We start from the raw sequence: 24,526 nt of genomic DNA, 5'->3' as shown, positions 1-24,526 counted from the left end.
CTGCTTCCGTCATCCAGCATCAACGCATATCCTTGTTGCTGTGCAGTAGTCGCCTGTTCAACATAACGCTGCGAGCTGCGAGGGGCAACAAACACCAAACTTCCAGATCTGTGGGGAGCAGCTGCCGACGTTCCTCCCGTCATCTTACAACTGGGCGACTGCTACCCATGTGTTACCTCCGCGATTGCTTACCTCTTCTAAAACTACTGCCGTGCCCTTTACCACGATAACTTCCGCTTGCGAAAACATCTACTACTTTGTTCCAAACTACCCGTGACACGACTGCTGACTTCCTTTGCTGCCTTAGTCCACTCATTCTTTTGCCTTCCCCCTCCTTACAGAAAACCACAACCTTTCGATCAACCTTCCGAAGACGAACCTACGTCTGCCAACGTGGTAGAAATCGAAGCTGCAGACAGCTATTGCGACTACGTTTCCCGGACCGAAATAACGGTGCTTGGAGAACCCGATCGTTTTGCGAATCTCGACTGTCACGTCACTTTGCTCAGCCACCAATTACGCAGGCGACACATCTGAGCTACGCCACACCAAGACCTACCCAACACAAGGCTGTGTGTCTAGATCCCGGCAACCTTCAACACAGACAGGCGGCGAAGCTACTTTCGATAACCTCGAGCGTGCTTCGTTTGGTCTACAGCTCTACAAATCTTGGCCGCGTCGAGATATCCTAAGCTTGGCATGCGTTTTGGACAAAACAGTCAACATTTCCAGAGTCTTTAGTCTGTCGAACATCAATCACCGTCGGGATGGGAGGAGTCGACATGAGCCGCGACTACTACGCGGACCTGGAGCTCCCGGCAGACGCAGATACGAATGAGATCAAGAAACAGTTTCGAAAGCTAGGTATGGTGAAGCTGATCTTTTCCTGTCGAACGAGTCGATTAACCCGAGCTAGCACTCAAGTACCACCCCGACCGAAACCCAGGCAGAGAAGCCGAGGTCAACTCCCGATTTCAGGTCATTCAGTCAGCCCATGAAATTCTGACCGACCCTCAACAACGAGCCAAGTACGATGCCGGGAGAACACGATCGAGATATCCTACAGCATCCGGAGTTCGAGGCAACCCCTGGCAGAATGCCGGTGCCAACTTCCCTCCCCCACCTCGTCGTAATGCGACAGCTCGCAATCCGCCGCCGCCTCCGCCAGCCTCAGGAGCAAGTAGATACCGCAACTTTGCTTCGGGTGCGGCTCCAACGGCTAAAGCGCAGACGAGAGACGACCCAGAAGCGAAGCGGAATGCCTGGCATGCTTTCGAGAATATGAAGGGTCGGGCCAGCCAGTCTCAGCCAAAGCCCGCCAAGGCCCCCGAGACTCCAAAGCGACCAGTTCCCCGGACTCCTTCTCAGAAACAGAGGGCGGAGGCTTCCTTTGGACGCAAACCTGGCTACACTCCTCACTCGCCCGTCCCTGCAGATGAGCCTCCGGTGAACTCGTCCAACTACTCCACCTCATCCCGGCACACCAACATTTTCGCAGACAATGCGCGAAGACAACAAGAGGCAGGAGTGCCAGACCCTCTGGCGCAATTTAGGGACTCGGATTCTCGCCAAAGCACTCCTTACATGTCACATGGCGGCGAGAAACTGAATCCATTTGATGGCATCTCTGTGGGACGGGCGAAAAGCACCCGGGAAAGCCCTCGACCACCTCAGGATAACTACGGCCCCAATCTTTCGCCTGGCAGCGCTCGTCAACGCGCCCAGAGTGTCCCCCGTCAAGCAAGGACTGAGCCGTCGAGCCCGCGCACTTCGACTTCGACGCCGCAAGAGGACCGCCCTAACACGGCGGCTGCAACTGCGTCCAACTCGCCCAAGGACCCATTCAGATCCCGCGCAAGCGCAAGATACACTCCACCTAATACGGCCACCGGTCCTGGTCCGAACAATGCGCAGGCGAAGGCCACTGCTTCTCAGAATCCTAATGGTGGGACTGTCTAAAGCTTTATAACCCAGCAAAAGCTAATGGTTTCGCAGGAGCGGGAAACATCCACACGGCACAAGGATCTTCAATGTACGGAACATCTTTTCCCCCAGGTTCTTTTCCTCCTTTTGCGGTCCCCAACCTGCGGCGCAAATCAGCAGCCGAGGCTCGCACACAATGTGCAACGCAGCATCCGCTCCCTGAGCAGTCGAGCAACGCAGACCTGCATGATTCGCCGTCTCCTAGTGGAGATAGGTCGAGGAGAGACTCACTCACACCATTCGAGCGAAAGCAGGGCGAACTTCTGAGCAAGCTTGTGAAGAGACAGGCGCCAGACCTGACGCCGCTTTCTCGTGACAAGCGCTACACGATTGGCACTCACCATGATGTTGCACCGAACCAAGCTGACAAGAAAATTACCAATAGCTTCAATTTTCCGATCGACGATGACACCTTCGCCCGAACCGCCGCACCAGAGCAGCCAACTTTCAGCCGCAGGAGCACCGAGGAAATTGACACGAGCTTTGTAAACGGTGATGGTCCAGATGCTTGGAAATTCAGCGCCGGCAGTCCGATCCAGGACCAAGCCGCCAAGGTTCGTTCACAATCTGGAAGCCGTGTAGGCCGTCGATCACCGATCAAGCGCCCCAGCTTGAGACACCAGAAGGACATGTCGGGCCAGCCGGCAGGATCACCTTCTGCGGAAGGAAAGTTTGATGCGCAAGACTGGACCCAACAGATTGGGGCCCAAAACTTTGTGCCACACAAGACGCACTCTACATCAACGTCTCCTACCAGAATTTCTCGAGTCAACTCTAGGAAGACCAAGGTTAAGCCGACGGCAGGGGGGAATGCAGGACTGGTGAATGATGACTACGACAGTGACGAGGAGACCGAGTGGAGGGGGCGAAAGTCAATGGCGGAGCCTGTTGGTGCAAACAGCCCGAATGCTATGGACATCGACCCCCCGCAGACTGGGACTTCTCAAAAGCGAGATCATTCAAACAGCGCGAGAAACATCCCTGTGGAACCATCTCGTCCCGAATGGAGGCCAGGCAATGGCTTGCAAGAAAACGGCCCGAAGTTACCTGCGCGCAAGCCAGAATTCAACCCGAACAATGCCGGTTCTGAAGACAGCGAGGAGTTTAGAGCCAGCCTTGCTGACCTCAAGAACGTGGCGCCGTTCGCGCAAAACTCTTCTGGCCTAGGTTCTCTGAATGATCTCAAGATGAGTCTGCCGTTTGAGAGTCAGCCGTCAGGCCGCGCTCCGATCGAAAAGGAGAAGAAGCCCTCGCTCGATTTTCCGGTCATCCCGCAAGCACCCCGACCCCCGCCTACTTTCGCGGTTAATTTGAAGCCGACCGGCGGTGCCTGGCAGAAGTACACCCAGGACTTCCAGAGTTACGTTTTGAGATGGGAGATCTTCAACGCTCAAGTAATTGAGCATTTCAACGCTCGCAAGGCAAATATCGCCGATCTCCGAGCTCGCAAGGGCTATTCCTTCCTCGTCTCTCGCGGCGATGATGAGATTCACGAATATCTTGAGTGGATGGCACAAGATAAGGAAGTTCGAAGGAAGTGGGCTGTCGCATGCGAAGACCATGAAGCACGCATTCGTGAGTTCATGGTATACAAGGGCAAGATGGCATAAGCGAAGGCTCTTATTTTATTTGCGCCTTCTGCTTGGGAAAGATTCTACTGCCCTCGAAATCCTTGTTCTTACCTTACGGGGGTGTATTTTTCAACTTTGACGACAGCTCGGACTAAATGGGAAACGACACGGAACGATACCCGGCATTTGGGGGGATATTAATCACGATTCAACCTTGTCTCTCTTGGCTGGCACAGTCGACCAGGCCGCGTTGCACATACACTCACTCGTCGATATCGTTAACGGCGACACACCATTATGACATAGACGAAGAGGGAGGTGTGTGTGTATACACCCATATTTGCGCTACATTTTGCACTTTGCTCTTTTACGTTGGGTTTTTGGGGTTCTTCGATTCGATCCTTTACGATTGTGCTGAACGTAGGTCAGCACAGTCTCGCATGGCCAGGCCTTGGTTGTTTCTTGCCTTGGCTACTATGGTGGATCGGGTTGTGTAATACATATCAGATTCTTGGGGCCCTTCTGAGTCTAACCCCATTAAACTTGCTTGGAACTTTTCAAGCTGAACAGGCATGAGGAGACGAATAGACAACCAGCATCATTAGAATTACGCGTTGTGTCGTTTGTGGTTTATCCTAATGCTCGTGAATATCTCGCTATGTCACTACTTTCGTGTTAGATGTGGCAATCTCCGTCCTCCGCTGCCCATGTAGATGAATGGCAAGGGGACGTTTCGTAGATTTACATGCAATGAAGTAGATTCTCCTAGATCCTTGCGTCAACACCAACACAATAAACGCTGAAGTTATCGCGAGTTCCTGATTTCCTACATACCAACCCCTTTCTCTTTCTTTACTGCCCTTTTCTTAGTGATCAATTTCCTTTCTACGGGTAGCTCATGCTGTTCTTTGTGGCCCTCAGCTCACATCCAAATGCCTTGCTTACTACGTCTCTCTCTATCTCTCTCTATCAAGAAGGAAAAGGCGGAGACTTGAGCGTGCCTCGAGATCCGGAACGTTCCTGGATCTCACGATCCCGTGAAATAAAAGTCTAGCTCCGCTTATGTCGTGACTCTGACCCAAGGAAAGCCTTGCTCGCCTTTCTTCTCTTCTCTGAATTGTTTTCGGAAACAAACCTCTTGCGTTTGCAATCCTTGCCTATCTTCGAAAGGCTCGAGCCGCGATATCGTTTCTTGCTCTACGGAATCGAAACGCCGAGCGAAAATTGCTCTACTTTGCTTATACTCGCACCGCATTTTTCGACTTCGACTTGAATCAAATAAGTCATGGCAAAGACCCTCGGCACGCGGAAGGAGGCTGTTACGCTTCCTCCGCTGAGACCTCCCAAGCCGACCCTCAAGTCGAGCTTCAGAAAGGGCCCTCAGCATTTCGCCAACAATATGTGCTGGCATCAATACGGACACAACATGGGAATTCTGCTCAAGCATCTTACTTGCAACATGTGAGTGAAGGGAGGTTCCTCAAGTCTTTTGGTTTTTTGTTTCTCTTTCTCGGGTTTATGGGGATCTGTCTGGGTGGTGAGATATCATCACTGAGGTTTACACTTATTGCATGTCTTTGGTTCGTCGAGGGGGGTAAGGTTTGCCTTCCTCCCGAGAATCAGGTTCCTTCTTTCCTCTGGAGCTTATTCTGAAGACGAATCCCGTCTCCTACTGTGAGAGCTCTCAACATAGCTTGAACTCACATTGGGAAGATAGAACTCTTCGAGGAAGGAGACGCCTTGAACCTTTCCCCGTCCTTCCTTCCTGATTTACACTGCCAGATGCCTGCCTCATTCCCATCCACCTCTCACATAAAACCCGGCTCTTCCACCCTCTCACTCTACCCTTCTCACTTCCTCACCCTCACACTTTTTCTCACACTCACACTTGTTATTATCGAACCTCAGCTTCACAGCGAAGCTGCAAAAACTTCATCGTCTATCACCGTTTTCACTACAAGTGAGCAATACACCTTCACAACCCAAATCTTTTACCTGCCTCACTCGATCTCCTTCCGTTATCATCACCACCCTCTCGCACCTTCTTCCACCTCTCACCACCATTTTTACTTTCGTCATTACCTTCCCATCTTTCATCTCTTGTCCTCACATTCTCATCTTTCTCTCACATTCCTTACTTTCCATCAGTAGTACATATTCCTCGTCGTTGGCTACTGACAAACCAAACTTATAGCAGAGAAGAATACCATCGTTCCAACATGGCTGACACCAAGTCCATCAACGGTAGCGAGGCGGCTCCTGCCGCTGGTCGCGTCGGTGCTTGGACCGATGCTGAGCGCGTAAGTCTGGCTTCAGTTCAGTCGTATTTTCATTCCTTCCATTTAGGTTCTCTAACACACGGATATATAGTTCCAGCTTGTCCTCCGCGTGCTCGCGACCGTGCTTCCTGACGGCAAAGGAGTTGACTGGAAGAATGTCAACATGGAGGGCCGCACTCTGAAGGCCTTGCAGGGCCAGTGGACTGCTATCATTGCTCAGATGCGTGAGATCAACACCGGCGAGAACGGAGAGGCCGCTGCCCCGAAGCAGAAGACCCGTAAGTCATCATTATTCTACTCATATCTACATTCAAATTGACTTCTCTCCAAGCCCGCAAGACTGCCGTCAAGAAGAAGGCTGTCGCTGCTTCCGAGGATAGCGAGGAGGCCAACGGCGACCAGGAGCGCAGCGAGGAGACCAAGCCGGTTACTCCGAAGAAGCGCGCTGCGGCGACTAACGCTGGTAAGTATCGCATCCAGATACTCGATTCCCAACGATGCATGAGGCTGATCTATTACCAACCAGATGGCACTCCCAAGAAGAGACGCACCCCGGGCAAGAAGGCGGCCCAGGTCAAGGCCGAGGCTGAAGAGGCTCAGGAGAATGAGGATGAGGCCAAGGTTGAAGGATCTGAGACTCAGGTCGAGACCAAGGATGAGAAGGATGGCGAGCAGTAGGTTATCTAATACTTGCTGCTGCCGTCGCTGGATAGCCGTCTCACTCTACATGGCTGCGGTTGGTTTTCATTGGGTTCCGCGCAAGGAATGGACATTACTCTGAAATGGCTTGGAAGGGGGACAGAACGTGCGACTCATTGCTCTTGCGTTCACATACGTCCCTGGGGTAGCTCAGGTCATCAGAAATCAAAAGGGATACTCTTCACTCTTATATCTTGATTCTCTTGCTGTGCCCATCGTCTTGGGCCTCGGGCTCATTCGCTGTCTCCCCGTAACCTCTCCCGGGACCATGCTGTAGTCCGGAAACCAAGAGAGAAAGGACAGCTTGGAGTCAGATGTGGCTGGAAGCCGGTGGCGACAGATGATTGTCCGCATTGGAAGACAATATCAAGTGACTTGGTGGGCGGTGATGAAGCCCCGAAACCGCGCCCGACAATCGATAAACTGGCTCTCCAACGAATCAGGTCGCCGAACATGGACTCCCATTCAAGGTGCATCCCGGCCGGTCATTCGAGCAGGACGTTGTGAGACCTGCATATTCTTGCAGCCTGGAGTTCGGTCGTTGGTGGTGTGCTGCGTGAGAGCATGATCCATTCCGTCCCATCTCGGCCTGCGGGCCAGGCACCACACTCATTGGCGTCTGCCGTCAAGAGTGTTAAAGTGAACTTTGCCAGAGTGCTAGACCGCCTTAGCGAACTGTACAGGCCTCAATAGGGACGCTAGTGTCACATTACATCAGCAACCGGGGAATTAGTGGAGAAAATTAGCAGGGATGGACACCCACCCGGGACATGCACCCATTAAGCGGGCTCTTATGCATCTAGCCTGGTGATCTCACCTGGGTGACCCCCATATCGGACAGATCCTGTTTGTTTGCCATCGTCCCGCACCTGAAATTTTTGACGACAAACGACGTTGGCAAGAGGTGTTCGCGTTTCCAGCACAACTCTGCTAGATCACCTTTCCCACACTCATAGAGGGATCACATGCGCAGCAGCTTGAGGTTCACTCACACCCTACTCTGATAGCCGGGACAGCCAATTGCCCGCCGTTCATTTGACAAAGGCATTGTTCATTTTCGTATCCACAGCTGAAGGTTGCCATCCTTTTCTTCCACCTTCTCTCGCTGGATGCGCTCCGTCTTTACTGGAGGCAGAGGGACTTGCTTGAGCCTTGCATCCACCCCGGCAGTACTAGCACGACGACCTTGGACAGCATCCACCACCACCGTCACCACCACCACCACCACAACCTTCACCCTTACCTCCCCCCAGCTTTTTCGACGCCAACTCGAGCTCCTCCCGTTCGCACAACGCGGCTACTCCCGTATAGCTCGAGCCATTTCATCTAGAGACACCGGCTATAAGACAACGCGACGAACCATCGGCGCTCAGACTCGTCGCCCCTTCTCAGCCGCCGTCGAACCTGATCCCTTGTCGGCGCAGCAGCAAAGCGAACTACCCTCTACCCAGACCACAACGACCGAGACCGCAAACATGAACGGCAACAGCGCATCACCGCGCTCCAAGCGCAAGGCCCCTACGAGCCCCGAGGGCTTGCGACCCCATAAGCAACATCGCGCCCTGAACGGCAAGCTGTCTGCCGGCGACAACACACCCGAGGTTGAGCGCGTTGAGGAGCTTGAGGAGGAGAGCGAGTTCGAGGATGCCGCGCGGCTGAATGGCATGTTTCCCATGGCGCAGGAGCCGGAGGCGTGGCAAAAGACCATTGAGAACGTTGTCAGCAACGTTGTCTCTATTCGCTTCTGCCAGACATGCTCCTTTGACACGGATGCGGCGTTAACGAGTGAGGCCACTGGCTTCGTGGTGGACGCTCAGAAGGGGTAAGATTAGGATTTTACGGAGGCAAGTCATCATAGGGAGGCAGGGGGCTGACGAAGTGGACTACAGATACATCTTGACGAACCGACACGTCGTTGGATCCGGACCGTTCTGGGGTTACGTCGTCTTCGACAACCACGAAGAGGTTGATGCGTACCCCGTCTACCGCGACCCCGTTCACGATTTCGGTATTCTTCGATTCGATCCCAAGGCTGTCAAGTACATGAAGCTGAACGCGCTGGTGCTGCGTCCGGACCTTGCGAAGGGTAGGCAACACCTTGATGGGTAGTGTTTTGGGAGTGGATCCGCTGACAGCTTGGTAGTTGGTGTTGAGATTAGAGTGGTGGGTAACGATGCCGGAGAGAAGCTCAGTATCTTGTCTGGCTTCATCAGTCGTCTGGATCGAAATGCGCCGGAATACGGAGAGGGGTACAGTGACTTCAACACCTGCTACTACCAAGCCAATGCTGCCGCCAGTGGTGGTAGTTCTGGCAGTCCGGTTGTAAACGTGGATGGCTTTGCCGTGGCTCTGCAAGCTGGTGGACGATCCGATGGTGCTTCGACAGACTACTTCCTGCCACTGGACCGACCGTTACGAGCTTTGGAATGCATCCGCCAGGGCAAGCCCGTCACAAGAGGTGACATTCAATGTCAATTCCTCCTGAAGCCTTTCGACGAATGTAGACGCCTCGGCCTTACCCCAGAAACGGAGGCTGCGACTCGCCAGCACTTCCCCAAGGACAACAACATGCTTGTTGCCGAAATCGTCCTTCCCAAGGGACAGTCTGACCAGAAGATTGAGGAAGGCGACATCCTGGTGAAGGTGAATGGCGAGCGTGTCGGTCAGTTCATCCGTCTGGATGATTTGCTGGATTCGAACGTTGGCCAGACCATCCATCTTCAAATCCAAAGAGGCGGCGAGGACATTGAGGTCGATGTTGAGGTCGGTGACCTACACAAGATCACCCCTGACCGCTTCGTGTCCGTCGCAGGCGCTAGCTTCCACAGCCTGTCATACCAGCAGGCCCGTCTGTATGGCGTAGCGTGTCAAGGTGTCTTCGTTTGCGAGGCGACTGGCTCTTTCAGATTCGACAACGCAGACAATGGCTGGCTGATTCAGACTGTGGACCACAAGAAGACCCCTGATCTGGAAACCTTCATCGAGGTGATGAAGACAATCCCAGACAAGTCCCGCGTGGTCGTAACTTACAAGCACCTGCGTGACCTGCACACTCTGAACACCACAATCATCTACGTCGATCGTCACTGGTCAGCAAAGATGAAGATGGCTGTCCGGAACGACGAGACTGGCCTCTGGGACTTCACTGACCTGGCTGATCCCCTTCCTCCTAAGGCGCCTGTTGCTCGCTCCGCCTCTTTCATTCAACTCGAGAATGTGAAGCACACGGCCATTGCCGATCTAGTGCGCAGCTTCGTCCACGTCAACTGCACCATGCCTGTTAAGCTGGACGGCTTCCCTAAGAACAGGAAGTGGGGCATGGGCCTGGTGATTGACGCCGACAAGGGTCTTGTTGTCATCTCAAGAGCAATTGTGCCTTACGATCTGTGCGATGTGACGATCACCATTGCGGACTCGATCATTGTCGAGGGCAAGGTCGTTTTCCTCCATCCCCTTCAGAACTATGCCATTGTGCAGTATGACCCGGCGCTGGTCAATGCTCCCGTTCAAAGTGCGAGGTTGAGCACGGACAACATCACTCAAGGAGCTTCCACCAACTTCATGGGATACAACAGGATTGGAAAGATTGTCCACGCCTCCACTACAGTTACCGAAGTCACCGCTGTGGCGATCCCGGCCAACTCTGGTGCACCCAGATACCGTGCCATCAATGTCGATGCCATCACTGTTGATACGAGTCTCAGCAACCAGTGCGGAAGCGGTGTTCTCGTCGCCGACGATGGTACGGTCCAGGCCTTGTGGCTCACTTACTTGGGCGAGCGTTCTCCTTGCAGCAACCGTGATGAGGAGTACCATCTTGGTCTTGCTACGCCCACTCTGCTGCCTGTTGTCTCTCAAATTCAACAGGGCATCGTTCCTAAGCTGCGCATGCTTTCCGTCGAGTTCAGAGCCATCGCGATGGCGCAAGCTAGAGTGATGGGCGTCTCCGACGAGTGGATCAGCAAGGTCACCGAAGCCAACAAGACACACCACCAGCTCTTCATGGTCAGCAAGCGGACCTTTGAGCGCAGCGAGCAATCAAGCGCTCTGCTCGAGGGTGACATCCTGCTCACGCTTAACGGCAAGGTCATCACCAAGGTCTCCGAGCTGGACATCATGTACTCTCACGAGGTCCTCGACGCCGTCATCGTCCGTAACTGCGAGGAGATCCACATCAAGGCTCACACCGTCGCCGCCGACGATGTCGAGACTGACCATGCCATCTCCTTCTGTGGTGCCATCTTGCACCGACCTCATCATGCCGTCAGACAGCAGATTAGCAAGCTGCACAGCGAGGTGTACGTGTCGGCCCGCACTCGCGGTTCGCCTTCTTACCAGTACGGCCTCGCGCCCACCAACTTCATCACCCACGTGAACGGAAAGGCGACACCCGATCTGGAGACCTTCCTCGCTTCCGTCCAGAAGATCCCAGACAACACCTGCAAGTGGCATTCCGTCCCGATCTTCTCTTGTACATCAGCTAATCGTGATTCTTGCAGACTTCCGACTTAAGGCTGTCACCTTTGACAGTGTACCTTGGGTCATCACCATGAAGAAGAACGAGCACTACTTCCCGACAACGGAGTGGACCAAGGACCCGTCGGAGTCCTGCGGCTGGAGACGAAAGACGTACGAGGGCGGCAAAACATACGATGGCGAGGGTCCCGACGGCGTGCTTGACTCTGTGCTCGCCGTCACCGAGGACGCTGAGATGGTCGATGAGCCCCCTGCCCCCTTGTAGAGCACACGATCACCATACCCACACTTCATGAATCAAGAACGATTGTCGTAATAGACGACGATGGCATTGTATCCCACTCGGACTCGACACACGAGATCCGGGTCATTTTAATGACAAAACACCATTCACACACAAACACACACATCATTGGGAAAACTTCTGGACGAGGACAGGACAGGACACGGGCAAAGGGGCTGAGGGATTCAAGGGCATGGGCTAAGGCGAAACGCGAACGCGCACGGCCGTGAGGACAGCATTCTCAACTGGATGTTCTTGTATGTACATGTATAAATAGGGGCTATAGGGAAAGGGGGCATGATCATGTTTCCGATGGGAAATCTTGTCCTCCTTTTTTTTTTCCCTAGCTTTCTTCTTTTGCCTCGATTCTCTGTTGAATACCCGTTTGACATCCAAAGAGAAGTCTGTCGATCATCTAATCTTGCTTCGTCTTCTGGGAAACATTATGATGCGTTTCTCAAAATGATTGTGACCCTTCAGATGCTTGCGACTGCCGGCGAATGGCAAAGAGTAACCGGTGGATGTCTCGGTAATGGAATAGCTTCCCGCTGGGCTTATGGTTAGATTGTTCGGTATGTTTTGGAAATAAAAGGAGTGACCTAGCGGTCTTGGGAACGAAGTCGATAGGTACCTTTCTGTCGAGTGTCTAATATCACGTTGAGTGGTAGAGGGGAGTCGGCCATGAGGGCATCCTGCGCCATATGCATGATGTACTCTTGAAAATCCCTGGCGCGATTCAAAATTACCTCGTGATCCGGCTTCTGTCTCTTGTTCTGACAGCATGGTCAGAGCACGAAGCATTTACTCAATGTAGTGCTGGGCAAGAGAGGGCATACTTGGGTAACAATTCTCATGTAAATATTTCGCTACCTCATCCTAACTACTCAGGCATAAGGCGGCGCTGAATGGGGGATGCATTGCAAGAAATCACAGCGGTAGTCAATCACCAAACTATCTCAAAAGGCCACTCTCTCCTAAATTCGCGACTTTATTCATCTTGACGCTTCTAACACATATGCTTAGTGCCAACTTGCTCAGGATATTTCCCCCCTTGCTCTCCAGATCATCTATAACCCAAATTCTCTGCTTCGCTCAAGGGCTTCCTCACGGCAGAGTATGTTCACTGCGGCCCGGAGCTCTACTGGGCCCATCTGCTTAGCTGTCGGATGAGTATACTGAACCCTCATCCTTGCTTAGAATACCCGCCACGACATGTCAGGCACTTCGTCATCTCCTGCTTGACCATCTTCCCATAAATGAATGCCACCTGGCTCAAAACTCCCGAATATACACTCCTCTGTTGCATCGTCGGTGGCTTTGAAGTCGGAGGGAAGATTATCGCTGATGCAAATAGGCATGGCGGAAAGTGATACTTGCGGAGTCGAATCTGCCGACCCGTAAGCGGAATCAGGCAATGTCGTAGACCTGTTGCGATCATTTGGCAGTTGGGCCATCCCATGCGACCCCCGTGTCGACCCCCGTGGATGCCAGATCTCGTGCCATGAAGTCAAGACTGTAAAGGGATCAACTCTTCGCACATGGCCGGGGAGGGATTCGTCACCGGCTACTGCTGCGAAGTCTTGCGGCGAAGCCAATTGAACGGAAGTCGCGTCCATACTCGTTCGAATGTCGTTAAAAGTCTGGTCCAAAGGAACAACGTAAGCGTCACCAAACATGTCTCTCGCAACTATATGGCCGAAAACGTCGTGGGAGGATGATCCCACGACCCAAGCACCAGAATCGCCGCTACGGACTGCAAAGTTCTGTTAGTGCGATGCGAATATTACACATAGCCAGAAATAAGAACGGCTAACCTTCGCCCTCGTCCAGCGTGAGAATGTAGGCCTGTGTGAACGCATCACCGGCTCCTAACAGAATCCGAGTTGGCTCAGATGAAAGCAGGCCGGGCTTAGTGGAGTGAGGAGCGTCAATCATCTCCACTTCCTGGCAGATTGTGTCGGGCGGAAAAGTTCCAATTTCAGTGGTGAGGGTATGCTCAATGGGCTGTCCTGAAGAGTCTCGTGTACGGTACCTATTCGCCCCGAACAGCCAGACGTCCTCAGGTGCGAGCAAGGCCCAATCGCAATCCGGGCCTTTTTCTTGGAGCCCGTCTCTCTTCCAAACTCTACCGGACGTCAGCCATTCTTCACGATATTGTGGTCTCCATACATTGGCTAAATCTTGAGTAATTTGAGAGTTCGCATCGTTGAAGACGTGGCCAGCCGTCATTCCATAGAGCATTCGTTTACCAGTCTTGTCCACCACTTTGATCATTCCACCGCAAGTCGCGATAATTGCGATGCCCAGAGTATCTTTGGCTACGACACACTGTCCACTGAGGCTCTGCATCCAAGGCATGTAAATGTCATCGGGACTTTGGGGAGCAGGACCTATTGCCATGACTGAATGCAAGAGCTGTGCCATCATACGTGGCTCTCTACCCTCAACAATGATACTGATAGACGGTATCTGGTCACTCGGCTCACACAGCTCTTTGATTATCTTAGTCTTTTCGAAGAATTCGTTGATAGTGTCTAGAAGCTGGCTGGGGCAAAGCACAACAATATGCTCATGAGCGTTTTCCGCAGTTGTCCCGAGTATCATTGATCGAAATGCGATCGGACCTATTCGCTCCCCAGTCTTCTTCTTCAAGCGAGCCAGTAACAATGGCTCTATCTGGTTTATGACATGGCTGAAGCGATCGCGTGTTGACTTGTCTGGTGTGATTTTGAATCTGAGGAGATCTCGGCCGCCCAACTTGACTGGAATTCCTTTAGGCCGTGCTTTGCTTTCTTGAAGTCTGTCTCGAGAATCGAATATAGCAGGATCGTCTGGGGAAGAATATCCCGAATCCGTGAAGTTCTCCGATACGGATGAGGATTCTGTAATAGGAGCGACATGGCATGTAGCGGGGTTCGAAGTCCATGGTTTTTGGTGTGTTTCCTTGAAACAGCTGATGATCTCAGCACGGTTGGCGGCTGCCAAAGACTCATCGGCCATGACGACTGCAGCTTGAAAAGTAGTTCCTGCAGGAAAATGTTCTTGGGTGATACGAAGCTTTAGCCAGCCGGATTCTGCGTCACGCTGAGATTGCTCAAGTAAACTTAGGGCTTCCTTGGGTCACGCGTCGGGTCAAAATTACAAAAGCCAGCGACATATTGACAAGTCAGCCCTCAAGACTGCCTCGCATGGTTCTTATGCAATTTCAGCGGCAAAGTCGCGTGGTTGGTCCAATAAGAGGCCTCAATTACGCAGCCTGCTTCCAGCATGCCTGCGCCGCAGCCAGGATTATCTCTCCCAATTGCTACTTGACGATTTGTGCTTGTATGCAGCAGATACTTCCTCTAATTTGGAGGAATCTGTGTGGAACATATTCATTTGAGTTTCTTTGCCAGAATACTTCTGAGGCATTCTGATCAGTATGGATGAGTTTGATTTGGAAACATTCCCTTTGGAGTCGGTCACGAAGTCTCAGCTTCGGCAATTGGGTAAAGCTCTATGGGGCTGGAAACAATGCATTCACAATGAAGAGGAGCAGTCCAAGCTCGAGAGCATGAAGTTCGAACCCTATTTTCGGTTCTACAGAGAGATGACGGCGTCGTATGTCTCTGATGCTTTTCCGCCGGACGAGGTTCAAGCTTTGCGGTCGCACGACGATCTGCATGACCTTATCCGGTTGATCAGGTCGAATCCAGAGGCGCAGAGAATCAAGTTGGCGCAAGATTACTTCTCTAAGAGGCAAATGGGAAAGAGCACCTTGCCAGAAGATGAGAAGCAAGCCTTCAATCTTGCTGCCAAGGCTATCCTCATGGTCAGCTGCTCGTACGAAGGACAAGCTGGTGGTATCGAAACAGCCGTCTGGAGGAACGATCAATCTGCGCGGGAACTTGTATCAACCATGTTCCCAGTCCGAGACCATCCTGACCTCAACAACCCTGGCGATTCCTTACCTGACATCAAATCAGCCTTGAAAGCAACAAGGCTTAAGAAAGTCGCTGGGCTATCGTTCCAAGGCACAGATGACCTTCGAAACCACCTTCGGATGGATCTCAAAACTGGAGTCGTCGAGCTTTATCACCATACTGCCTTTCTGAAGGAGTGCCTCAAGGCATCGAAGGATACTCATGCGGAGTAGGGTCTCCAAAGCAAACGACTATCGAATGCCATTACTGACATATGATAGGCCTCTCCTACCGCGGCAGCTAGCATTAGAGACCCTAGACTCCCTTCAAAATATCCTTTTCCCCTTAGATAAGGAATCGCGGGCTTTTCTACGATCTCTGGTATCGAAAGCTTCCTTCGATCCCGACTGCCTCAGTCTCGGATACCGGCCGTATCTCCGCGACTCAGAGAGAGATATTAGATACCATTACTGGGGTTCGCGATTGATGGACCTATACGACGAACTCGAGAACCCAAGACCCCGAAGACCTATCTATGTCTGGTTGGAACGGCGGAGTAAAGCTAGGCACGTGATGTTGGCGACGCTTATTGGAGTAATCATTGCGATTATTCTTGGGATAATGGGACTTGTCGTCGGTATTTTCCAGGCTTGGATCTCGTATCAAGCGTGGAAACACCCCGTGCAGGCATAGACGACTGTGCTCAGCTTTGTCAAGCAAGAAAAAATACCTTTCCGAGGCTCGAGTTGCTGGCAGTGGCCTTAATGATTTCTGTACCTCTCAATGAAGCACGAAGTGACAGGCCACGACGTGAACTACAAAGTCACTGAATGAAGAGAGGAATCAATGCCATTGCAACAGTCCTCTATCGAGTGTTGGAGGGGATCGTCTGCTTCCCAACTTGATGGTGGGGAACGCTCTAGCCTGGGTAGGTGGGGTGGCCGTGTTCCCCGCGTTCCCTCTGGTGACCGGTTGGCTTATCAGTGCATATCTCATCTTCCATTACCATCCTCGGATAGTCTGCTTAGGAGTCGAAGAAAACCTGGGGTCAGCCAATATTTAGTACCCTACACCAGTAGCTTTTCTCACACTCTCTCCTGGCCTAGGCATCAATGGCGTCGGGCCCAACTTACACGGCAACGTTGCCAGTCAGTAATCCGACAGCTTCGTTTTGGCAATCTGAACCAGATTCAGTTATAAGCAACCATCAGTCGTAAGTCAAAGAAGCTCATAACCTGATCTTACAGACTAGAAATGTGTTCTCCGGAGCAGAGAGTCATTAAAGTGCTTTCCGTTCTTGTCAAACATCGTTGTAATCCTGCATCTAACATGATGATAACAAATGTTGCTTGTCAGCTTTCAACTTCCTTTCTTATCGCAATAGCCGATAGCAGCGGGTGAACTGACGTCTGAGTGCTTCTAGCCATGGACTTCCCACCTCAGCAGATGTGGTCATCATCGGAGCTGGTATTTCTGGTGCTTTTATTGCCCACCGACTGCTCACAGATCAGTCACCCAATAGACCAAAGTCCGTATTGATGCTCGAAGCCCGAGCCGCGGTAAGTGGCGCTACGGGTAGGAATGGTAAGAAAGTTTTCAGTCTCCAAACTAGCAAATAATCTTCAAGGCCAACGAGGTTTGACTGTGTGCCTTAGGCGGACACATCAAACCTGATTGCTATCGGGGGTTTACCGCATACTCCAAGTTACATGGCCCCGAGGTAGCTGTGGCACAATGCACATTCGAAGCGGTTAACCACCGCGAAACTTTGGCATACATCCGAGAAAATGGCCTTGATGATGAGATAGACCTCATCGAATATCGGTCCGCGGATGTGTATTTGACGGAAAACACCTGGAAAGCAGGACTCGCATCTTACAACGGCTTCAAGGAAGCTGGAGGCGACGTCTCCGAAATCACGGTTTTGCCAAAGGCTGAAGCTGAAGAAAAGCTTCGCATCAAGAGTTGCTTTGGCGCCATCACGTTTCCTGCTTCAAGTCTCTGGCCGTATAAGCTGGCCATGGCCTTGATACGAGAGTCTCTCGAGAGTGGCCTTCAGCTTGAGGCCAACACTCCAGTGCTGAAAGTTTCTCGAGCCGACAGTGAGCATGATAGTTGGACTGTCGCGACTAGTCGCGGCAATATCATTGCCAATAAGGTGATACACGCCACTAACGGGTATGCTTCTCATCTACTGCCGGAACTTGATGGGCGCATCATTCCCCTTAAGGGTCATGTTGCGGCTATCGCGCCTCCGCCCGCATACGTCGACTTGCCGCTGTCAACTTCTTTTGCTTTCGTGTCCGATGAAAACTACGACTATCTCATACAACGTCCCGGTCCGCAGAAGTACCTGATCTGGGGTGGAGGAGAAGGCGCACATCCGAACGGGCCTGAAGGCGGCTACGGAGACTGCGATGACTCCTTTGCCGTTACCGAGGTGCTTGACTTCATCAAAAAAGGGCCATCTCGGACTTTCAAGGGCTGGCAGGAGTCTCTCGAAAGCCCAAGTTCTGGGGTCAGAGATTCTGTTCCATTTGCTTGGAGCGGCATCATGGGGCTCAGCAAGGACTTGTTGCCTTTCATAGGAGAGCTGCCTGGCAAGCCTGGCCAATACCTCATCGGTGGCTATCACGGTCATGGTAAGCATCATGCGTCTTTTCAACGTCTCCCACCTCCATGTTTTGATAATCGTGCTGGAGAAATCCGAACCGCATATTTCCATTCGGACGTTTCCTTTTCTACGTCCTGTGCTAATGGGAAGGTAACTTTCTAGGCATGGCCCGCGTATTCCTGTCAACAAAGGCCTTCTGCGACCTTTTCCTCGGACAAGCAATTGACCCGCGCGTTCCATCGCCTTACTTTGATCTAGAGTCTAGGCTTAGAGAGCCTGTTGACATGTCCAAAGTGGGGGACATCTTGTAGTGCGCTGGGGCTTCCATATCAAGTCCCGCAGAACATGCGACTGCGTGTGGGTTGGTCTGATGCATCGCTTTCGCGTTGTGCTCAAGCGGTACGCATCTTCTCTAGGTTGACGTCTGAAATAATAAAAGATGAATTCAATAGCTTGATCGCGCGTGATTAGATGAAACACCGGTGTGGACGTCTGGTGCTGTTTTAGTTAGCCAACGATAGTTTTAAGCTTGAGGGGAACGTCAGAGGATGGGGAAATAGGGGCTGCAGTTTGAGACACTGACATATGTCACACCAAAGGAAGTTGAGACGGAATCAATAAGTAGTTTCAACGACATATAAGTCAGGAGCTTTCCCCAGCAACTTCCATGTTAAGAGTGCCTTTTCTGCCTCGCACAGGTGTGCCTGAGTCAGCAGTCACATCATCGTGTCAAACACCGTCTCATTTTCTGTCGATGGAGACTGGAGAGGCTATCCCTCTCATATTCTAGGATCTCCTTGCCAGGGCAACTTTGACATGCCCAAGCGAGAAAAACCCAAACAGTTTTGCATCACCATCATGGAACATCACACTCAATGCCTGATGGTATCCAACGAAAGTAGACACACTTGAGCGTGATTGATATAAAAGGCGCATCACGAGTAACGCAGCTTAAGTTGTATTAACTCTCGGAAGTATCTCGTCTCGCTCCCAGTAAACTTCCGCTAGTCTTGCAGCTTTCTTCCCTCACTACTCAGGCAGTAGTCATCGTCTTACGACTCTCATAATCATATTACAATACCGCCGACCAGCAACCACCTTTTGTCCTTCCTATCATCAGCAAAAATGAAGTTCTCCACCGTCGCCATTCTTTTCTTGAGCAGCGTTGTAACTGCACTTCCCCAACCGTTGTCTGGCAATGAAGCCATTTCGGATCTCCAGGCACGAGTCGCCTCGAACAAACCCGGTGGCGACGTAGGCGGCGCTATCCTAGTCGACAGAGACCTTGACGAGCTTGTGGCTAGGGACATCGAAGAAGATGACGATGAAGGCCAAGACATCGGCGCTTTGGACACGAGGGAACCAAAGCAAGGTGGAAACGGAGGCGGCGGTGGCTCAAGCTTGATCGAGCAGCTTCAGAGCACCTTTGACCGCAACAACCCCAACGGAACTCCCGCAGCACCCGGTGACCCGGCTGATCTCAATGGCGACGGTGTAATCAACGTTTTCGAGGCTGGAGCTCAAGCGTCCTAGTCGTTGCTGGGATTTAAGAAGAAAAGAATTAAGATGTTAAAGGAGGGGGGGGTCACATACTTCACAATAATCGTATCAATTGGATATGAAACAACGTCGATTTTTAAGCGAGCCATCCGGCTCCTAATATTATGCTTGTGCTGCAGTCAGAAATTTGAGTGATGTGAATAACGGCACGTGAAATACTTCCCATGGGCTAAATGGGAAAGAAGCCCGTCGCCTAAACTTCCTTCCTTCTGCACCGTCAATCCTATCCATCCCAGGCAGGAACCGCAGGCGTATGCCTTATATTCAGATTGGGATCGCTCACTCGTCAACCAAGCCCCCTTGATCCGTGTGGTTGAGCGGTACAACGCTTTAGTCCGTTGGTATACGAACTTGGTATGAAATCTCGAGAAGTCTGCAAAGATGGAGGGTTTCGTAGGTGTAGCCTGTTCGATTCATGGACTGAGAACCCGAGCTTTTGGTTTTTTTCTTTTTCAATTTTGATACCTCCCACTGGGCCAACAGGCTAGTCGACCAATCGGCAAAATCAATGACCTGCTCAAGGCTATAGTTTCTTTCCACCTTCGGGGTCTTGGTGTTTATGAGGCGCAATACTCTCAGGCTATCACGGAACCGAGATGTTCTACAAGTCACCTTCTATTGTCTTGGATACGTACATATGGAGACTCTGCATCGAATAGTGCTTTATTTGGTAGAACCTGCATGCCTCTATCCCGATCCGGATCGCCTTAACTCATTCTAATTGCCTTCACTAGCTGGAATAAGCAAGAAATCACCATACCCGAATGGGAAGACAATTTTTAAGAATACATGGCAAGTACAACTTTCTCGTCCTCAGCTCAATGAAGCGCCTGCAAGCGCACATAACAGTCCTTGGGCTTATACGTGAAGCCTTCCTTGGGCGCGTAGCCAGACAGCTCCTTCGGGCAAGGAAGCAGTTGGAAGTTCCACACAATCATCGTGACGATAATACGCATCTCGAGGTACGCCAGACGTCGTCCATAGCAGCCTCTGGTACCAAAGCCAAACGCAAGCTGGGGCCCGGCCTGCTGGTCAAATTCGGGCGGGGAATCATTGGCATCGACCAGCCAGCGCTCCGGCTTGAAGTGAGTGATGTCTGCGTCGTCCCAGGCTCTGGCCTTTGCGTTCTGGCTGCTCTTGCTGCGCGTCGACTCGTCGACTGGGATGGAGGGCTTCAGAATGCTCTGTCCGCGGGCGGGCGAGAGGATGATGGTGCCCTTAGGAATGCGATGACCGAAGAGTTCCGTGTCGCAGATAGCCTCACGATCCAGGAGAACAGCGGCACTGCCGTGACGAATAATCTCCTCTACTACGGCATCCAGGTATGGGACCTTGGTTCCAGTGATCTCCTTGATTGTCGGGTTTCGGTTTTCGGCAGCAGCGTCGGGAAAGGCGGACTCGAGGACTTCGCGGAGCTTAGACTGGGAGTCTGTGTTGTCTCCCAGAAGCTTGACACCCCAACCTAAGGTGGTGCTGGTAGTGTCGTGCCCTGCTATCATGAGTCCGTAGATCTAGGGATGTGTGAGACGAGAGACTATCAATGATCACGGAGCGAATACTTAAACTTACCTCGTCCATCATCATAGAAGAGAAGAAGTCTGGTTTCCTGCCATCATTATCGGCGAGCTTCTTTTCCCTTGAAACCATGAGTTCAACGGCAGAAGAATGCTCCTTGGACTCCTTGGAGTTCTGCGTTCTGTCCAGGGCCTTGCTGATCTCCTCGCGGAGGAAAGCGTTTTTGATCTGGATCGCTTGGCGTACAGCGGGCTGCCTCTCTACGCTGAGTTTCCACTTGAGTCTAGGGACGGGCGACCCTTGAAGCTGCTCAATTGCATCCGCTACATCAAGCGATGCCCTGAGGCTCTCGTCGATCTTGGCAGTGGGAAAGTGCAGAGGCTGCTCGCCGCCAGCAGGCGTTGATCCTCGGAGCTGGCGAATGTTATTAGTACTTAAGCCTTTTATAAGGTCCACGGTAGGACGAATGGCACTTTTGGCACCGGCTCCAAAGGAGAAGGCTGTCGTCGCATCAAGAATGGAGTAGTAGATGTCGGAGTCGGCCTGGAAGGGGCGGCCTTCTGCAATGCGGGCCTTGTCGTTCCAGAGCTGAATGAGCTGCAGGATGCCAGAGTAGAGGATGGGCGCGGCGTTCTCGTTCAGGAACTGGGGAGACATGAGGTCCTGAAGGAGTCTTCGGTGGTGCTTCCACTCGCTGTTCGTCTTCATGATGATGTGGTGATTGGGCACAGCCCCTGAGATCATGTCACCCACGATGCTCGCTCTGTCGAATTCCTTGCCCCGCCGCAAAAGCACATCTTGGGCCTCTCTGAAATCAGAGAGAATGAGCATTGGTTTTCCGAAAGGGCGGATGAAGATTTGGAAAAGGGGCGAGTTGTGCTTTGCCGCTTGTTCGTGAAGCCATATCTGGAACGCGCCAGTTCGGGCTATGCCCTCTTGCAGTGAAGCAACATCCCCAAGTATGCTCTTCGCTGAAGCCTTGTTGTAAGGGATGCCAGGAATCGGTTTGGGAAGAGCTTGTCTGTAGAGAAAAAAGAGCAGCAAGCCCACTACTACGAAGAGAATGGCATGGGCTGGTGAAAGGATGGCAAACTCCGTCGGTGTCTCCTCACCGAGGGATCGGCTCGGTAGTACTGTACCCAACATCTCAGTGACACGGGCTGACGTTGTTGGAAGATTGTGACTGGAGGATAAATCTCCGAGACTGAATTATTAAGGTTTGAGACTAGACTGATTATCACTCCCTGAAGCCGTTGGCTGCATCATGTCTCTTATATCATTGAGGTTTGGAACGCAAGATACAAAACTGCAAGACTTAAGAGTCAATTCTCCGTTGCTATTCGGGCAATAAAGTGCAACTGAACGGGGCTGATGAAGTCCCAAGAACCCATCGTTCCACGAGGGTATTCCATCGACATGATTCTCAAAATGCTGTCGTTGATTCTTGTCCGGAGGCTGATGTCACTTGTGGCGATCACCGCCGACTCAGAATCCCGAGCCGTGAAGCCCTGCGGGCCAAGACGGCGGGCTCTAGCACGGCGCATCACCTCCGCCAACGGTCGCGGGGCCAAGTGCTTCGCCATAACAACGTCTTGGCACATTACGAAAACTGCACCTCGAGAATCCACAGCCATGCGGCTGACATATGACGTACGAATGGTGGTCAAGTCAATCAGATAATCCGTTTGGTTGCCTTGAGCGGGCCGTGGCGATCCTCATGCACCTAACACCACGCCAAGACAGGATGTGATTCCTACGCTCGGCACTCAATAAACTCAAAACTGGAGATGTTACAAGATTCGTCCAACAAAGTGCGCTTCGGAAGAAAAAACCACGAGGATACTAGATCGTCCATTTCCTATCGAGGTCGGAGCAGTTCCCGCAGTGCCCTCCCGTAGTCATTGCCATTCGGAAGTCTCTGGATCGTGTGGATGTGATACTTGGCGGGCTCTTTGTTGGTCAGGAAGACCCCCGAGTGGTGGTCAAACTCAAAGAGTGCCACCGGACTCTGAATACGGTAATAGAAAGGGTCATCTTCTCCGAACCCGCCAATCCAACAAAAATGCGTTTCGGTGAGGTGCTTGAGTATCTGCTTCAGACGGTGACGGAGTGGCTCAGCAGGCCATAGGGCCAAGAACTCATGCACAATAGCCATGATGAGTATTTGCTGCTCTTCGGACATGTCGGTGACAATGATGCCTTCGTAAGGAATCACGCGGTTGTCTTGGAAGGCTCCGGCCATGTGTCTCTATAAATATCTGTTGGCCAAGAATCCGCAGACGGGAGTACAACATCTTACCTGGTCGGCTGGGTTCCACCGACCTTCTGGCATTGCAGGATCTTTCATTGTAGGGTATATTTGAGCTTTCTGTTGCAGTATCGGAGGTAAAGACTGCATCAGCTGCAGGCCCAGCTGGCCCTCGTTGGCGCACAGCGTGAGACCCTTGTCGAGGCCTTCGTCAATGATCTTCCGCACTGTCAGCTTTATCAATGACCTGGGTTAAACAGATGATGAAGAACCCACGTTTGGCTCAGCGCCGATAAAGACTGGTCCTATCACCATTTGCTGGCGAGCGATGAAAACGTTCAAGCATAGATGATGGCCAAACAGCATGTAACCCCAGGGCTCTGTTTCTGAGGGCTCACCAAATAACGTGAAACTGAATGCAAGCATTATCTTTAGTCAGATGGAATAGAAAGAAGGCACCGGGATTCTCACGAATAGCTGTGTTCGTTCAAGATGGCTTCTTTTCCACAAATTTCCCCCAAGAACTTGTTCACTTTCATTGCTCCTCTGACCTTGGCAAAGCCACTAGGGCTTAGAGATTGCTCCAAGAGACCTATGATGGCCTCTGTTTTCGTTTTCTCGAGGTTCTCGAGGCGTATACCGCATTGATGCAACACAAACTCTGGATTACTCCATCTTCTGCTGCTCAGACGAAGGTACCTCATCAATACTGTGGTCAAATCTGGTTTCTATTGGTTCCTATTGTCTGGGAAAGCGACGTACCATGTATCCGAATCCAAGTCGTAGACTGTATTTGCTTTTTCGGACGGACTGAGTGAGTCTAGCACTCTACAAGCCGCGTCAACCTGTTTGGAGTCAATACATGCTGGCAATACGTAGGGTCAGCTGGAGCCGATCATTCGTGTTTACCATCTGTTTCGTTGGCGCGCCTTCATCTCGAATTTGATACAAGCCTTCTCTCCTTTTCCCATCGTTTGTGACGCCGTGGAATGGGGCATCAAGTTTCTTTCTCCAGTCTTCCCGGATAGTCTCTAGATGCGGACTTTTCAGGATAGCCTCTGAGTACTTATGAGGATCACTGACGTCTATCCCCTTGAATCGCGACCAGTCTGCTCGTTGTTAGCTGTACGCCGCTTGTTGCAAAGGAGAACAAGGTAATGAAGCTAAGTTCTACTTGATGAGTACTTTCCTTTTGGCGGAACATAACGCCTATAGTCATGGGCGGGTGTATTTGCTGTGTTTTCCATTTCGTGAGTCGGCCACTTGTAGGTGCATGTGCTATGGTGAATAGTTGCAGAGGGCCGCCGGAATCGGTTGCGATTTCACTTGAGTTCCTTCAAACATATACTTGACATTTGCCACAAACGTTTCCCCGCAGTTAATCATAAAGCCCCTG

The 24,526-nt window shown here is 51.8% G+C and overlaps 9 protein-coding genes across 9 annotated transcripts; 6 read left to right on the top strand and 3 right to left on the bottom strand.

The window, feature by feature from the left end:
* Nucleotides 1–782: 782 nt before the first annotated feature.
* On the top strand, nucleotides 783–3,593 carry CABS01_04597 (DnaJ domain-containing protein; the record flags this gene model as incomplete). The annotated part of the gene is made up of 3 exons (XM_060537968.1): nucleotides 783–864; nucleotides 917–1,945; nucleotides 1,996–3,593. The coding sequence occupies 3 exons, from the start codon at nucleotides 783–785 to the stop codon at nucleotides 3,591–3,593; spliced, it is 2,709 nt and encodes a 902-aa protein (XP_060389630.1).
* A 1,246-nt stretch (nucleotides 3,594–4,839) lies between these two features.
* Nucleotides 4,840–6,511, top strand: CABS01_04596 (uncharacterized protein; the record flags this gene model as incomplete). Its single annotated transcript, XM_060537967.1, has 5 exons — nucleotides 4,840–5,015; nucleotides 5,749–5,854; nucleotides 5,925–6,111; nucleotides 6,165–6,296; nucleotides 6,360–6,511. The coding sequence occupies 5 exons, from the start codon at nucleotides 4,840–4,842 to the stop codon at nucleotides 6,509–6,511; spliced, it is 753 nt and encodes a 250-aa protein (XP_060389629.1).
* Nucleotides 6,512–7,641: 1,130 nt separating this feature from the next.
* CABS01_04595 (PDZ domain-containing protein) lies at nucleotides 7,642–11,273 on the top strand (the record flags this gene model as incomplete). The annotated part of the gene is made up of 4 exons (XM_060537966.1): nucleotides 7,642–8,354; nucleotides 8,422–8,618; nucleotides 8,676–11,003; nucleotides 11,032–11,273. 4 exons carry the CDS (start codon nucleotides 7,642–7,644, stop codon nucleotides 11,271–11,273), a joined length of 3,480 nt encoding a protein of 1,159 aa, XP_060389628.1.
* Nucleotides 11,274–12,484: 1,211 nt separating this feature from the next.
* On the bottom strand, nucleotides 12,485–14,291 carry CABS01_04594 (uncharacterized protein; the record flags this gene model as incomplete). The annotated part of the gene is made up of 2 exons (XM_060537965.1): nucleotides 12,485–13,044; nucleotides 13,106–14,291. 2 exons carry the CDS (start codon nucleotides 14,289–14,291, stop codon nucleotides 12,485–12,487), a joined length of 1,746 nt encoding a protein of 581 aa, XP_060389627.1.
* A 421-nt stretch (nucleotides 14,292–14,712) lies between these two features.
* CABS01_04593 (uncharacterized protein) lies at nucleotides 14,713–15,426 on the top strand (the record flags this gene model as incomplete). Its single annotated transcript, XM_060537964.1, has 1 exon — nucleotides 14,713–15,426. The coding sequence occupies one exon, from the start codon at nucleotides 14,713–14,715 to the stop codon at nucleotides 15,424–15,426; it is 714 nt and encodes a 237-aa protein (XP_060389626.1).
* An 879-nt stretch (nucleotides 15,427–16,305) lies between these two features.
* Nucleotides 16,306–18,118, top strand: CABS01_04592 (uncharacterized protein; the record flags this gene model as incomplete). Its single annotated transcript, XM_060537963.1, has 4 exons — nucleotides 16,306–16,406; nucleotides 16,608–16,777; nucleotides 16,849–17,835; nucleotides 17,970–18,118. The coding sequence occupies 4 exons, from the start codon at nucleotides 16,306–16,308 to the stop codon at nucleotides 18,116–18,118; spliced, it is 1,407 nt and encodes a 468-aa protein (XP_060389625.1).
* An 814-nt stretch (nucleotides 18,119–18,932) lies between these two features.
* CABS01_04591 (uncharacterized protein) lies at nucleotides 18,933–19,340 on the top strand (the record flags this gene model as incomplete). The annotated part of the gene is made up of 1 exon (XM_060537962.1): nucleotides 18,933–19,340. One exon carries the CDS (start codon nucleotides 18,933–18,935, stop codon nucleotides 19,338–19,340), a length of 408 nt encoding a protein of 135 aa, XP_060389624.1.
* Nucleotides 19,341–20,185: 845 nt separating this feature from the next.
* On the bottom strand, nucleotides 20,186–22,028 carry CABS01_04590 (cytochrome P450; the record flags this gene model as incomplete). The annotated part of the gene is made up of 2 exons (XM_060537961.1): nucleotides 20,186–20,878; nucleotides 20,937–22,028. The coding sequence occupies 2 exons, from the start codon at nucleotides 22,026–22,028 to the stop codon at nucleotides 20,186–20,188; spliced, it is 1,785 nt and encodes a 594-aa protein (XP_060389623.1).
* A 712-nt stretch (nucleotides 22,029–22,740) lies between these two features.
* On the bottom strand, nucleotides 22,741–24,349 carry CABS01_04589 (uncharacterized protein; the record flags this gene model as incomplete). Its single annotated transcript, XM_060537960.1, has 4 exons — nucleotides 22,741–23,130; nucleotides 23,182–23,349; nucleotides 23,407–23,559; nucleotides 24,305–24,349. 4 exons carry the CDS (start codon nucleotides 24,347–24,349, stop codon nucleotides 22,741–22,743), a joined length of 756 nt encoding a protein of 251 aa, XP_060389622.1.
* Between the last annotated feature and the right edge of the window lie 177 nt (nucleotides 24,350–24,526).

Source organism: Colletotrichum abscissum (genome assembly GCF_030869225.1).
Source record: "Colletotrichum abscissum strain IMI 504890 chromosome Unknown Scaffold_9.1, whole genome shotgun sequence".
Lineage (NCBI taxonomy): Eukaryota > Fungi > Ascomycota > Sordariomycetes > Glomerellales > Glomerellaceae > Colletotrichum > Colletotrichum abscissum.
This window is presented reverse-complemented; position numbering and strand designations above follow the sequence as displayed.